This window comes from Cimex lectularius, unplaced genomic scaffold (assembly GCF_000648675.2).
Source record: "Cimex lectularius strain Harlan isolate CLEC.00 unplaced genomic scaffold, Clec_2.1 scaffold113, whole genome shotgun sequence".
Taxonomy (NCBI): domain Eukaryota; kingdom Metazoa; phylum Arthropoda; class Insecta; order Hemiptera; family Cimicidae; genus Cimex; species Cimex lectularius.
In genome coordinates this window covers 1,197,151-1,213,784 of record NW_019392858.1, presented here as the reverse complement: position 1 = coordinate 1,213,784, position 16,634 = coordinate 1,197,151, and the positions used below count along the sequence as shown (strand labels likewise).

The window sequence follows — 16,634 nt, the reverse complement described above, 5'->3', positions numbered from 1 at the left end:
GATAATTAATAAATAATATATAATAAATACAAATAAAAAAGACAGCTTATACAACATAAAATAATATATCATAATGATAATAGTGAATACAACTTTTTCCATTCTTTATAATTACAAGCTTTAGGCTCGTGACACGCTTCTAGAATAGACGTTAAACCATAAATGAAACGCACTTTATTTTTCGTTAAATTTCTAAAATAATAAAATGAGAATTGTTCTCTTGAATAAAATAGAATAAAATAATAAAATACAGCACTCGAAAATCTATTCTGAAAGACGTCATTTACCCAAAATTAAATAAATTAATTTTCTTCAACACAATTAAATACAAGGAAATCTGTGTACAAGTGGATATATATATTTATAAACACAAGCAAGACCGATCCTACTGAATTAGGAATAAACGCAAATTCTTACTTTCTTGAGGAAAAAAATTAGCAAAATTTTCCCAGCCTGAATAAATAAAACTTAATGGGTAGTAAAAAAATAACAACTTATTTATAAAAAATACAAATAAATAATTATTCGGTTTGATGCATAATCAGCTTTGAAACGTAGTGAATTAGTTACAAATCACTTTCACCCACACTCAAGTATATAAGAAATTCACACTTGACATAAATTACGTTTTGCTCAGGAAGGAGATGCTACCACTTGTTTGCAAGCCGCCGAGTGGTTGCAGTGACTCGACAGGTCGCCCAGAGCAAGACGGAATCAACCTAAACTAAGGATTGAGCCAATTATTTCACATATTCAGAGAACTTGACTAATTCTTGTTGGTAATCAAAATACTTAAGTTTACGAAAAGAACCTTAAGAATATAAAATCTCAAATAATAACAATATATTTATACGGACAAAAGTCTCGATTTTTATTTTTATATTTTTTATCTACACATCACAAGAGAAATCAGTTGCGTAAAATAAAGAACTCATATATATGCATATATTTATTTTTTGTTTTGTTTATATTATGAACAATATACTATGATTTTATACACATATATGCGCTCCGAAAAAGTTTTTAATAAGGCACTTTGAATCCCTGTTTTTTTGCAACCGACCCGACGAAACGATCGGGTGACATGCAACAAACCACGGAATGTATCGGGATGCGCCATTGTACATACACAACTGTGTTTTTAGTTGAATTAAATTAAAATAAATTATTAAACACAAAAAACAATATAAACAAAAACAGTTTTATTCCTTGGTATGGAAAAAAACGGGGAAAGGGAAGGGAACTTTGGTAATTATAAAAGAAAAATGTCTTCTGTTAAAATTTTTAAAAACTGCTGGAGCAGAGGAACGAGGAATGGTTTCAAGGAGATAAGAAGTAAAAAAATAAAGGGGTAGGGGTCGGGAGAGGAGAGCCTTAAACGATAACCTCACTGGGGAAGTGCATACTTGAAATAATTGGTTTGGGGGCAGAGATCCTATTGAAAACGGGCAACCTCGACTCCGGTGGCGAGGCCGGAGCAGCAGGAGGCGGTGGCGGAGAATTGGGCGGTGTGCTGCTGTATGCATATGCTGGCGGTGGTGGTGATAGTGAGCCCAAACTGCTAGGCGAGGAAGAAGACGCCGTGTGCATGTGGCCCAGGCTGCTAGGCGGTGAGGATGCGGCGTTGTCCAAAGATAGTGGACGTGGTCGAGGCTTGCTTCCTCTCGCCTCGTCGGCGTTGTGGATGAAATGGCACCGTGGTCCGTAGGGGCAGAAGCCGACAGAATGGAAAGTTCGGCAAAGTTCTGTCTTGTACTTGGGATGCCTTGCCAAGCACCTCAATTCGTGTCCTCCGTGAGCAAATTGGCATTTCTCGCCGTACTTACAAGATCCACTCTCTTCGTACGGCCTACACAGTTCCGTCTTGTATCTAAAACACAAACTACTTCTTTATTAACACGGTCAAATTCTGCCTTTAACTAAGAAATTTACAAAAAATATTGGTTCTGAGCAACAACAAAAATTTAATGTTTAAAATACAACTTCTGGATTCGGAGAAAGTTTCGTTTATTTATCACATAATAGATCTCAGTATAATAATATTGTCCTTTATAAAACTCATCTGCAGAAGAAAAAACTTTATAGAGATCGCGTGTATTGTTAATAATTATTTAAATATTTGTAAGAAAAAAAATAAAAATAAATATTTGTAAGAAAAAAAATAAAAATAAATATTTGTAAGAATAGTTTTTAATTCGTTTTAATTCATGTTTGTAAAACTTGTAAACTACTCCTAGTTCAACAATATAAAGGAGTGACTAAATTTATTTAATTACTTATGAGATAAACAGCGATAACCAATGAACAGAAATTACTTTAGTCATCAATTGATGATTTTGAACTTTGAGCTATAAAAAAAAAGGTTGGGGGAAAAAGTCCGAATTTCTTAGCTTTTTTTATATATTTCAGTATTTGAAATACAATAAACTCGAAAATGGGATATAAATTCAACGTTTTAAAACTTTTTCTGGAACTGAACTGTAAGGTACAGATCTCCGGTTCGAATGTGGCATTCGAACCCATCATACATACAAAAATGTTTTTGTTTTTTTCAAAAACACTGAACCCCGAGGGTAACCTCGTTACAAAATAACTTTCAGATCAAAGCTTTTGGGTTGATGTTTGATTGATTTGATGGTTATAAACCATTTTTTTAACTATGCTATCAGGTGCGTTTTGAAAGTGAGATTACGTATTACGACCTCAGATTTAAGTAAACCAAAAGTTCTTCGACACTTCAACACAGTGTTAAAAGAACGTGTCAGATGCGAAACTGCAACCGGAAAAAAGGTCACGTAAGTTTAAAAGCTATAAAAGATCATTTTCAAACGTTATTTCCTGATTTTCTGTTTATCAGAAACAGCATGTAACTGGTGCAACGTACAACACTACGATAACGTATTATAGCGAGATGAGTTTTGAAGACTTTCCAAAGAAAATGTTAGCAATAATCTAACATGTACATTTTTTTAACTGTGAATCAAGAGAAAGTCTGTCGCAACTGTCAAGGTCGCTGTCCAGTTTTCCAAACAAAAGATGAAACTGTTGCATTTATTTTGTTTGGTTGTGGAGTACCAAAGTAACACTAAATACAACAAAAGTAAAAGTAACAGGTTGTTCAGGAGGAAGTTCAATAAATACCCCATCACAGCAAAACATCTATGATTTATCTACATAAGCTTAGAGGACAGGCTAAAAAATAAAAATTGTAAATATTCAAATTATAATAAGATTGTCAAAACTGTAATCTAATGTAATAAATAAATAAAAACGTGTTATTGAAGAAAATAAACTAGTTATTTTAATTTAATAGGTATTATTTAGAAAAGTGTGGAAACCTTCACGGACGATATTGAGCACATAAGACTCTAAAAGAACATAAGGAAATACCGATTTATAGCCTAAATTAAAATAATTATTAAGATTTCTACATTGCATCAAATGCTTCTATATTTAAAACTGAAATACCCGATTTAGTATGCAACGGTTACAAAACAAGCCGCCAATTATAAGCTATTATAAATAAACACAAAAAAACATGAAATTATATGTTATATAACCACAAAAAAAGAAGAAGCTGGGTGGGGAATGATTATGCATGGCAGTTTAGCGTGGGACTCCATCACTCGACGGATACGTTGGGTAGTTTCCTTTAATATAATAAGTTAATTAGTGAAAGCCAAGGCCAAACATTGAACCGAGTATAATATATATAAAATTATTAAAAATGTATATTCATCGTTTTTTTGTTTTATTACACGTATTGTAAGCATCGTTTTCTGATGAAGTGGAGTCATTGTACATTAGATTAACGAAAAAACTGAGAATTACTAGGTTTACAGAATCTCCTTTATTTGTATCTATAAAAAAATGATTTGATATTATAGGAATCGAAGTGAAAATAAACACAAATGATGGCCAAAAATTATTGGCACGGTTAGTTTATTTTGTTTAAAGTGAAATGTAAATAGCGTAAACAGCCAGGGGCTGACAACAGGGAGAGCAATGGCTTTATTTTGTCAAATGTACATCAAGTTTTCGACCGCTTCTGACGCAATGGACACGGCAATACTCTCTAATTTCAAAATTGCCCATGTACTTGAACATGGCCAAAACCGCCTGCGCCTGATTTATCCTTGTCTACGACGGGGAAATTGTTTTAGAATGTTTAACCCCTGCGAATAGGGCAAAACCTGGCACAACGGGACGAGATAGATCGATACTGACAAACTTTAGCCGTCCGAGGTTTAATCGAATAGATGTCCAAACACTGGCGTTTTAACACTAGAAACTTCAGAGAGAAAAAATTGCACGCGTATTAAAAATCTTCCGTAGTATTTTCTTTGGATTTATTAATAACCAAAGGTAACAGACCAGACGATTAAGAATCAACGGTTTTTTGGTAATAACTAAAAAATCGGAAATGTCAGATTATAACGGATTTCGGTATTAACGGTGAACAAACTGGACAAAAAGAGCTTTTGGAGGATAGACAGCAATACCGAAAAAATAAATAGGCAATTGTTCTGATTTCTTCATCCCAAAAGAACCCGATACGTCAAGAATTTAAGTCATTTTACATTTTTTTACAAGAATATAATTTAATTAACAGCCAGACAATCATAATTATATATATGGATGGTGGTAAAGGCGTAGAAGTATAATGATCGTATTAGCAAAATATCGATGTTAAGTAGTGGCATTAAAAATTAAAAAATTATTGTTGTTTCAATAATTAAAAGAATATTTATGTAAGGCAGTAAATTTGTTAATATACTTTTAATGTTTATTAGGTGGCTATTATTGTACAAAGATAGAATGCCTATTTATATTATTTCTAGGGCATTTTAGTCACGGTATAATCGCCATAACAAAAACAATGGAAAATGGTTGGGAATTATTCGTAAAACCTCACACCATGTAGAAAATACGATGGAAAAAGCTTGCGTCACTAATAAACCGACTAAGTTTGAATTTTCTCAAAACAAATCTCAAAACAAATCATTTATTATATCATCAAGAATAAGTATTGTTTTGCCTTTTTTTGATGGATGGTTAGTATATTTTGTCCCTTGCAGACATACGGTCCGGATGTTTAGAAATGAAGTTTTACCAATTAAGTCTATTCCGTAAGTATGTTTTCTTCGAAGAAAAAAGAACCGAACGTAAACATTTTTTAAGCGCCATTCCTCTCATTTCCCCTTCTCGCAAACGTAGCAACAAAACTTCAGGATTCCCACAAAACGTTAAACAATGACTCATCGAATCGGCAATATTCCATCAAATAGAAATCGGTGTTTCACAGACAACCTGACATCACCAAACCTAAAAAAACAATACGCAATCGCATTTTGAACTTTTTACAGCGATTGCATTCGGCAATAAGAATGAATTTGAAACACAGTAGGTAAAAATACAATTTTAAACAGCCAACAGGGGTCAATAATCGAATGTTTTGTTACGTATACTACAAAACTTTTAAAAATTTAAATCAAATCGATTGACTCTTTAAACAATCGAGACCATCTTCACCACATACAAATGACCCTAAGACCCGATATACATTGACCTACTGTCCAACAATCCGTGCATTGCCATTACAGGATCTTTCAAACATTTTCAATGATTATTTGTAAATTACTCTACCAGGATCTCGAAAACGACAATTTACAACAGATTTCTCTAGATCGCACAGGAAACGGGCCTACTGTTTACAAAAAATACTTTATCTGATGAAAAATTATCTTTAAATTAACAGGAAAGCTTTATATTCAGTTATCAAATAGGAAATCCCTTCCACTGGCCTCTGCTATAACGTTTTATCACCAAAAACCTTACTCAACATAATATGATCGGTAATGTTGGTAACGTAATTTCAGGAAACGGAAAATTTCCTTTAAGCAAATGTAATTGTTTTTTAAATTTACATAAAAAAATGGTAACGAACCCCTAATTCAAGGCAAAAGGTAGATTTAACCCATCGGTTTCTACGTAATTTCTATTTCTTGTAAGCCTCAGATTTCAAGGACTATTTTAGTGGACAGAAAGACACTTTTTAAAATCCTTAAGAAAAATAATACACATTTATAAATCCAGTGGGAGACCGTATCGCCTCCCGAATCCTCTTTAGAATTTAAATTTAAAACTGAACCAATATTTTTATATATATTTATAAAGGAGAAGGGCATACCTGGAGGTGTTTACGTTCAGGGCAGGGGCTTTGGCTGGTTCAGATTGAGTTCTTTCCAAACGTCTGTGTTGATTGTTAATATCCAAAAGAAAAGAAGTCATAAGAGATAGTGTGTTTGGTGATCTTCCATTGATAGAATCGCCTTCACTACCCGTCTCCCAAGCGAGTTTTCCAGCTTCTGGCTGTTGCTGCTGAAAAGAAAAAAAAGAATGTTATTAAAGAAGGTCGTTAAATCGTATTAAAAAAATTCTTTATCGATTTTTCCTTTTTTCAATGATGTTAAATTAACAAAAAAAAGTGAAAGATACAGGTAGGGGCCATGGACCTCAGGTAAACACGGCTTTGGCAAGGATCCCTTCTAATCTTGGCCCCTCTTAATTTATACTCTTGGATCCCTTTGAATGGCTATCACATAATTTAAAATGGCCTGTGCCTAACGGGTAAAGTAAAAAAAATATTTTTTAAGAAAGTACAGAGTTCCATGTAGGAAGCGAGCAGGCCAACGCTCGATTCTTTCGTGGAACTTTCTCAGCACTTTCATAACAGACGATTACCTCAAGGAGAAAGGGGACGTCATTGTCTCTTTCTAATAAAAACTTCTTCTCACTGCATCTGATATAATTAAGGACGTCGGCTATATACAAATTTATATAGATATAAAAAACCTTTGCGCAATTTTTCGATGAAGTGAAATTATAAAAAAACTGACAGAAGGGTTAGATAATAAAATCGATGACATGTTTTATCATAAGCATGAAACATCTTGTGCACGTACGGTACGCATTTGCCAGAATTGTTTTTGTGAATATTCAAGGTTTCACAAGTAAAGAAAAATTCGTAAAAATGTTTCTTTTTTTATAAAAATACTATCGATACGTTAAAAATAAAAATTGTTTTATTTGAATAATAAATAATTGTTAACAATAACCCAACTAAAATACGAAATAAATAAAGGCACCGTTCAAATCTTACTGGATTCAATGAAATACATTTCTTTTTTTTTTTTTTTTTTCAGTTAGTTATTTCTTGTATGTAAAATATTGTTTAATTTCTTGTTAATAAAATCCTTTGAAAAATTTTCAGCTTGGAGCAAATATATTTATACGTAATTTTTTTTAGTTTTAGCTGTTCTTAGTTTTTATCTTTCGAACTTTTAAGAATAGTACACTCGGTGGCATTATCATTAATTAATTTCGATACGACCCGGCACCCGAGTTATTTTCAGGTTTGTCAGCCCGGAAAAACTTCTACATATGACTCAACGAAACTGAATAATTAATTTTCGACACAGAAATGACTCGTGATTGAGCCACAACATATTTTCATAGCCCCTTTATGATGCGATTATGATTCATAAAACAATTTCACTTGTTAACAATCGAACTGTGAATTTTGTTTGAGCAACCGGTGAAATTTGGACGAATTCGTAGGAATCTGTTGTTTTTATTATTTTTTATAAAATGGGGCAATTTAAATTTTTGACAGACCTGCCGACCTTATTTACGGTTTTGTAACGGAAACGCGCCAATTTTCATATAGGGGCGGAAATTTTACCTGGACTTGTAAAGCAAGATATGGAATGAACATATCTATTAACTGTTTATTAATAGCTGCCATTTCGGAAGAAGGAACTTCGCTCGTCTGTAGTTGATAGCAAACTGAAGAGAAAAATAAGAAGCGAACTGTAAACAAGGGATAAAAATAGTATTAGTCAAAATCGATTTTCTGTTTTGAAATTTCGAACTTTGTTCCTTTGTAACAAGAGGCAGCATAGAAAACATGCAGTTATCAAGAGAAGTCGTATCAAAAGAATTAGAAGAGAGTTTCGTAAGCTCAATCGATTTCGCCCCCTCGGAACGGGTTCGAAAAAGCTTCGGACGCTTTCACTAAAAGGCGTAAACAAAAACGCGGGAGCCCGCAATCAGGAAATTTTCGTCTCAAGGGAGCTTTCCAATTAAGCAGATTTCTCCACAGCTCGGCTTTCAATTAGCGCAAAAACCGTATTTCCATTGTGAAACGGGTTTCAAATGTGTCCGGAAATTTCAAAAGGGGCATTATCCACTTTTGGAAAAAGCCTGGGGGAGGAGGGAGGGTGGCACCAGCTACGAAAAAAAGATCGTCAAAACTCGAAAAAGCCTTAGGCCTAGGATATACCCCTGGCCATAATTTTTTTCCGGCCGGGGGTTGACAGCTCTTTACCTGCGCGTCCCTAAGACCTGGCATTGTCCCTGGGACAACAAAGGGGAACGCAGGTATCTGCACCGGAGGACTACGAGGGAGTAAAAACTGGCATGTGCTTTTCAGTAAATCAAAGGGAGAATCATGTGAGGTAACAGGTGGCCAACACTTGTAGACCCCTGCCCACGAAACCCTAAGCTAAAAAAAAATCTATTTACAAACATAAGAGGGCAATTTATAAGACGAAAAAAATTAATTCGAATTCTTCAAAAACATAATTTTATAAAATTGATTTAATTTACAAACCATCTTAGCACAGCTAGAAGAAAAAATCTCAAATTTGAAACTTGTCAAAAATTTATATGTCGAAACGTTGACATGAGACATCGATCTTAAACATCTGTGGCGGCAAAGTCAAAGGATGAACGTCCATTTACTTTAAGTCAATTTTAGCGAGTTTTAAAAATTTATTAAACTTGGTAATAAAGCAAGTAGACGATTTCTTGTTGTTTTTTTAAGCAAGATTCTTGATAGAATTTTACGGTACGGTATTTTATCGGTGGCACGATTTTATTGCATACAGTTGGTTTTCAAAGATTTTTTTTTAAACAAAAAAAATTTATTTATATATATTTTTTTTTTTTTTGGGGGGGGGGATTTCTTGATTATTGTATTCGTGAAGCCTAAAGAGAAGACTGCCAACGACAAAATGGGATTTGCTTTTATGCTGGAACACGTGAACCCCCTCGGTTCCCATTGTTTTCATGTTGCCGCAACTAAGACGCAATACGGGATCGTGCACGTGGTGGGCAACTAAAGTTCAAACAAATAACCGAAATTTTAAGTATTTTTCAGATTTCAATTACAAAATTTTAGTTGTATAAAAGGGAATTTCTTGAATGCGTTTGTAAATAAACATCGGGCGGAATATTTAAACGCGTACCGTGAGTTTGATATCGTCGGGATTTACGTAAGATGATTTTTGGTGGGAAAACGCAAAAAAGGTTTCGTTTTGAAATGTTTTTCAAATTTTTGGGAAGATGTACCTTGAGAACGCTGTAGCCAATGTCAGTGTAATCGTACATCATTGATGACGGCATAACGGCAGCAGACATTGTAATCCAAGGATAAGTTTTGACACTTCACACGCGGCGATGGGCACAGGCAACAGTGTAGACGTGTTGTAACATGGGACTGATATCCTTTGGCCCGGTAGCGAGCGGCCGTTCGACTGACTTCCTTTTGGGACGGCTTGGAGCTCCAACTCGGAGCGGGGGGGAGGCGACCTTGTCTCCCCTCCTTTTTTTAGGGGGGATACCACCATAAAAACTCTTCCTAGACAGAACCACTTCACTTTTGATTTCGTTTTATTTCACTTTCTTGCGGTTACGCAACGGCTTCGCGCTGCGCGGCTCGGGGCCGCCTTGTAATAATTTTTCGGCCTTTTGGAGCAGTTACAAAACAAGAGCGCCCCGGGTCTGCTCGCTCTGGGCTGACAAGGCCCTTTTGGACTTTTGGAGGGATACGGTGTACGCCAATTGGCTCGCCGTTTGTCGAAGACGAAATCAAAAAAATATCATCTCGACGCGCCGCGGACTTATTTTAACGGTCAAGGGTTCTCCTTCTTAAGGCTTTTCATTTTAGTAGTGTGTGTGCAGTTTTAAATCATTTTCGGTAGAAATGGTTTGGTAAAAAGGCAACTGAAAAACAGCGGTCTGTGTGGAATGGAAAATATTAGGAAACGTATCTGCATAAATACTGAAATCTTAAATACCGTAGATTAGACTATGATTATTGTTGTAAATAATATAACGTTGAGTAATTATGTAATTATTATTAACAAATCCACATAATAAGAAAAAGTAGTTTTTATCAAAGAAATTTCTTCTTATTTATCCATTTAATTTTTTTTATTTTATTTTTTAAATGTAAGTAAATATTATTCTAGTGCCAAAAATGTTCATGTTTTAATTTGTGAACATTGAAGTGAAGCATTTATTTTTTGTCTTTTATCAGGACCTAATCTCAGCCTAATCTAGACCTAATCTCTTCTGAAATAGATACAGTCGGTTTAGGCGTTGACACGCGCTCATCTCTATAAGGTAAAAGTCCCAGGTTCGAATCCAGCGGGCCTGCATTCGAACCAGACATACTTATAAATTGGCTTTTTCTCAGTAACACCGGCACACTATGCACCTGGTATGACCTTTGCTGTTGCGGAAAAACAGGGAAATTACAATGTTTTATATAAAAAACTGATTTCTTCTTCTTCCCTGACCGACTCCTCCATAAATAAACAGGGGAATACATTGTCGTAGATAAGAAAAAAGTGATTTTTTTCTTCTAATCGGGCTGTCTCCTCAACAAATAAATAATAATAATAATACTGTGTCTATTTCAGAAGCATTAATTATAACACACTACAATGTACAAAAATTAAAACATGAATATTTTTGGCACACACTACAAAAATATTTACTTACATTTAAAAAATTAAACTAAAAATAATGTGTGGTATTTATTATCATTTGGGGTAGTGAGAAGCTGTCTGGTGTGACGTAGGTTAAGAAAAACAATTTTAAAAAAATAAGAAGAAATTTCTTTGGTAAATAGGTTAACTCAATGTAGACTTGTTAATAATAATTATATAATTACACAAAGTTACATTATGTGCAACAATAATTTTTGACTAATCTAAGATATTTAAGATATCTGTATGTTACAATGTACATAATCTCACATTAGATAATATGTGTAAAGGGTTTGGAAGAATATCGGGTATTCCACCACCCTATATTGAATAGAATTTAAATAGGAAAGAATGTGCATTTTTTAAACAGTTTTGATATTTTTAAATATTTATTTATAAATGATTGGCAAGTCGTCTGACGACTTACCACCGTTATCTTTGTATGCTTTTTCAATTAAAAAAAATACTATTAGATTAAAGTATTTATTTATTCATTTCAAATTTGTGTAATTATGCAGTTGAGTAATTATTTAAAATTTAGTATCATGATTCACTCCTTGATGGGAATGATTTATCGCCCTTTTTGAGAATTTTTCTCTGAACAAATTGTTATGTAGCATGTTTGCTTCTGATTTATTTTTAATGAAAATATCACAGGAAAAAGCAGAAGTAATGTAGAAAAATTCTAAAAAAGTGTTTGGTCAAAGAAAATCCCCGAACAACGGTTCGAGAACTTGCAGAGAACCTTTCAGTTAGCAAATCGACCGACAGCTGACCACTCTAAGGCAATATTGGAAAGATGCAAAAGCTCGAAAGTTGAGTTACTCATGTATTATTCGACCGCCAAAAAAATCACATCAAATATGTGTGGTGATTAGTGACCGTTAATCGATATTTATTTAGAAATCGTGAGATGCGGTCTGGTGTGATGTAGGTTTCAGAAAAACATTTTCTTTATCGTGCCAACGTTTCGATCTTTTATTGAGATCATCTTCAAGGCCTGGGATTTACAAACAATGTTTACATGTAACAAATACATTTAGGCTGTGGAAAATATATATATTTTACATTGTATAAATTCACTTTTCCACATCCTAAATGTATTTGTGATGAAAAGTGAATTCTATACGATAAGAGTAGACGTTCCTGACAGTGGCTCGACAAAGGAGAAGCAGGACCACATTTTCCAAAGCTCCCAACTGATCAAAAAAAGTAACGGTTACTATGGTTGGCTTAATTTTGGCTTATTTACTACTACTTCTTGAATACTGGCGAAACAATCAATGCCGAAATGTACTGATCTCAAATTGAACCAATGCATCAAAAATTGGCATTATTCAACCCATTTTTGGTCAATCGGGGAAAAATAAAAAAACGATTCTCCTACACGCAAAAGCTCTACACATGTCTCAGATGTGATAACACGAAAACTGTTCGATCTTGGTGATGAGATTCTGCCTACCATTTTTCAGATACTTGGACAACATTTTACAACATAAACAATTTATTGATCAAAAGTCATTGAAAAATGTTTTTACAAATTTGTTAATAATAAAGATGCAACATTCTATTCAGCGGGTATAGAGATCATGCCATCACGTTGGGAGAAGTGTATTGAGAGTGATGGAAGATATTTTAATAAATAGAAAATATGTAATTTGATTTATTTACTTGTTTATATTTTATAACCATAAATCTACATTGTTAGTGTTTATAATTTATTTGGAGAATGTTAACAGCTATAAAAAATATTTGTAAAAATATATAATTAGTGTATTATGATTTCTCACTTTTGATAGATTTGTCGCAATTTTTGATAATTAGATTATTTACGCTACCGTTATATTACGTTAAACGTGTCATTATGTTACTAGGAATATACGTGTACTAACTACTAAAGCCACAATAGTTTACTTACCAAACTAGAACTAAGAAAAGTAGCTACTAGAAAGAAACAGAAAAGTAGAAACAAGCTAAATTGAAAAAGGTATCAGGATAAAATTCAATTCCATCCAACGCTTTCCAACAAGGCACTTTTAATTATAAGTAATTAAGCCCTTTTAACTAACCTTAACTGATTTAAACCGAATTAATAGTTTAATCATTTGACAAACTGATAAACACTTATTTTATAAAAATAAAGTATTATCTTGGGAGAAAATGAAAAAAATTTTTGGAAAGTTATTATTTTTTAAAGTTTATCAAAATGATATCAAAACATTCAGCAGGTATTGTTATTATTCCAAATTGAAAAATTTTGTAAAATATTTCTTGTTTTGATATTAATTTGATGAGAAAAATTAAAAGTAATATATTAAATGATACTTATTGTATAAAATTTTACAAAACGACCGTTGTATCTGATCATAAATATTTCAAAATCGTTGTTCTAGATCTAGTCGTAAATACATACACAAATACCTACAATCCAAATTGTTTATTTACACGTTGAAATTTTTGCCTAGAGAAACTGATAAATAATACAACACTATTTACAGTCCATTGAACCTATTGGACTGTTATTTTATTCAGCACATACTTTACCAGCGATGAGAGGTAAAGAAAGGTACAAGAATAATAAAATTATCTCCCTGCTTTTACTTTTTTTAAACTGAAACAACGTGTTTTCGGGCGTGTTTAGGCAATGTGTTTATTCAAATGTGTAGGGTATCACATTTGACCATGTAAACAAACAATTTCGGTTGTAATTATTTTGCTATTTTAGTCCGGCTCTTTTGTAACAGGAATGTTCCTCTTCTATCAATGAAAAATTAAAAAATGTATTTTCTTCAATTGCACGGATGTACAGGCACTAATTTGTATCGGAATAATGGACTTTTTACTCGTATCTCGAAAATAAACTCAAATAGATATTTCTTGCCGAACATGAATTTGTTTACAATTAGTTTTAATCTTCACATCATAAAGTAATAAAATATGGGTTTCCCAGTAAATGGAACAAATCAGAAGTAATCCTTAGGAGCAGTCTACTATACATAATATGTTTTTTTGTCAGTGAGCTGTTAACTTTTCCTTTTTGTACATCCCTGATAATTTTTCATTTTTCTCCTCCAATTCTCGCTGTATCTTTCAATCAGACAATACAGCAGTCGATTAAAAAAATATATATATTTCAGCAAGTGTTAAATTTATAGGAAATTTTAGACCAGACAAGTTCATTTTATTGCGTCTTTCCTCCTTCTCACTTTCATTCGGACACGTCAGCAGACTTCCGCTGAAACAAGGCGCCAGATCCTAAACTACTAAAGAACAGTGAGCCAGAGTCTGTTAGCCAAAACCGAAAGGGTTTTTCGATTGTAAAAGAAAAACCAAATTACGCTATGATTTTTTTTATAATGAAAATTAGGCCGTAAAAACGAGCCTTAGCTTAGCATTTTAGCCTGCAACTGACTTACGTCCAAAAATGTCTACATTTGACACAATCCAAGCTACATAGGGCATAGAGAATAATTTTACAAACTCTCAAGAAAAATGAATAAAATTTTTCACCGAATAAGCTTTTTCCATCAATTTGAAGAAAATGGATTCTTTCATATATCTAATTTGAGAAACCTGATAAACAACTGCTATAAAAAATTTGAATGCTTCCGGGGCAATTTATTTTAACAGCCATGAAGTATTACTAGGTAAAGCTAGAAGAAAAAATATTTTATGAATTTATAATTAATTAATGAAAAAAATCAATACGAACATGAAAAATGAAAATCCCTCCTTTGCCCCCAATCAACTTGTTTGATCGTAATTTTCACCCAAAACTTCGTGCCGGCCGTAAATAAAGAGTCCTTTTAAAAATCGAAAGTGTTAAAGAAAATCCCTGTCACTTTCACCAATTGGCAACTAATGCCACGTGGCTGCGCTCATCGGGCTGACAGGGAAGCCGTTTAAATCTATAACTTTTATTTAAGACAAGACTTCGGATTTGAAATGGCCCGAGCCGCTGTTAAAACACCCTTGTCGAAACCCCCTTCAACCCGCATATCTGTTTGGGAAAATAAAGAGTGGAAAAACTCGATACCCTTGTTTGCTTTATGAGGGCGAGTAGCCGTGGGGGGCACACTGCCGTTCGTGTGTCCCGGGGGGAGCGGTTTCTTCCCTAATAACTGTCAGTTTCGACCCTCTCCAACCCTCATAATCCCACTATTAATATCACTAGACGTTAATAATATTATTTTCATGGTGCAATTGTAAAAAATTAGTTAATCCCTTCTCAAGCTGCACAGCTCATATTAAAATATTTTTCAAGGGCTCTGGCTTGCTCTAACTGCTACAATTTATGGTTAAATAAAAAAAGGACATGCGATCATTTAAAAACAGATAAAATATGAGATTTCTCCTTGTTTGCAGGGTAATGAACCTGAATTAGGCCGTTACCGATCATTTTGGTCTGCCTATACTCGCCGTTTAGGGATGGTTAGGGATGGTTAGGGATGTTATGTTATTGTTATGTTATGTTATTGTTATGTCAGACGTGTTGGACGAAAGACGAAATGCCGAAACTGACCAACCATGTGAAAGTGAAGATAGAGAGATAGGGAAAGAGAGAGAAGTACAGGAAAGAAAAAAGATAAAAGGAAGTGACATAGAAAAAGAAAAGGATATATAACGATTAGAGAAAAGGCAAGAAAAAACAAACAGAAGAGGGAATGAAGAAGAGAGAAGAGAAAGGGTGAGAAAGAGAGAGCGAGAGTGAGAGAGAGGGAAATAAAAAGAGAGGGGAAAGAGAGAGAAAAAGAGAAAGAGAGAGAGAGTGAGTGAGTGAAAGAAAGAGAAACACAAAGAGAGGGAAAATGAAAGAAGAGATACGTAAATGTGATGATCATAGTTTTATTGATTATACGTTGATAAATATGAATCATACCCAGCTCTATAGATCGCAGAGTAAATAAAATAAGCCCAAGCAAAAACGCAAAGCGATGATGTTCTGCTATTTTACCGATATTTCCAAACAAAATATTTGTCGTAATGAGTTAAATTACTTCATCACAAAAATGAACGATCGAAAGTTTACATGAGTGAGACAATGAGGGGGGAGAGAGAGTATTTTTGTTATAATGTTTGTAAATGTACTACGTTAAATATTGTTTAGACTATTTCAATTTTTGAGATTAGTTAGAATTTTGTTGTAACTACAACTAAACTACAAATAACATAGGATTTTGCAATTTGTAGGGAATTTGTATGGCTAGTTGGGGAGTTTATGGCAATTTGTTTTTATAAATAATTACCAATCTTGTTTTATAAAATAACAAACATGAAAATGAATAATATTTTATTTTTAGAATTGTTTAACAAATACTTTTCTAATAAAACTAAAGAAATGAATGCAGTCGTCAGCTGGCAAATGGTTTGGCCGAAAGTGCGTTGTGTAAGTAGGTATGGAATTTACCACTACGCGATTAATTTTTTTCTCAGCTAAACTAATGTTATTGGGTTAAAAACTACAAGTTAAATAGATTTAATAAAAATGTTGTCTAATTTTATAAAAAAATAAAACTATTTGAGTTTAATGCTTTAACCTACATTAACCAAAATTAATACCAAACTGTCACAATATAAAAATTTAATGTTTTCTACTTACGAGAAGGATCGAGAACAGCCTCCATCTGTTCAATCTCATTTCTTTCTGTGCACTCATTTCGTTAAAATAAATTAAAATAAATTAAGTCGGTTAATAAATAAACAAGTGGCAAAAATATGATGGAGTTTAACGAAAACCCTGATTTGAAGAAAAACTGAAAAGGTGTAAAAATATTTTTAGCCTTTAGCCTATCAAAG

At 33.4% G+C, this 16,634-nt stretch overlaps 1 protein-coding gene across 11 annotated transcripts; it reads right to left on the bottom strand.

The window, feature by feature from the left end:
• Positions 1 to 487: 487 nt before the first annotated feature.
• On the bottom strand, positions 488 to 16,612 carry LOC106671059 (protein TIS11). 11 transcript variants are annotated; one of them, XM_014401847.2, is made up of 3 exons: positions 16,438 to 16,612; positions 6,191 to 6,378; positions 488 to 1,882 (listed from the first exon to the last, which is right to left on the bottom strand). In XM_014401847.2, the coding sequence occupies exons 1-3, from the start codon at positions 16,492 to 16,494 to the stop codon at positions 1,375 to 1,377; spliced, it is 753 nt and encodes a 250-aa protein (XP_014257333.1). In that variant the 5' UTR covers positions 16,495 to 16,612; the 3' UTR covers positions 488 to 1,374. The 11 variants fall into 11 exon arrangements, with proteins under 11 accessions (XP_014257333.1, XP_014257331.1, XP_014257337.1 ...); XM_014401845.2 differs by having other exon boundaries at positions 6,191 to 6,381; positions 16,438 to 16,606; XM_014401851.2 differs by having other exon boundaries at positions 488 to 1,870; positions 6,191 to 6,381; positions 16,438 to 16,605.
• Positions 16,613 to 16,634: the final 22 nt, after the last annotated feature.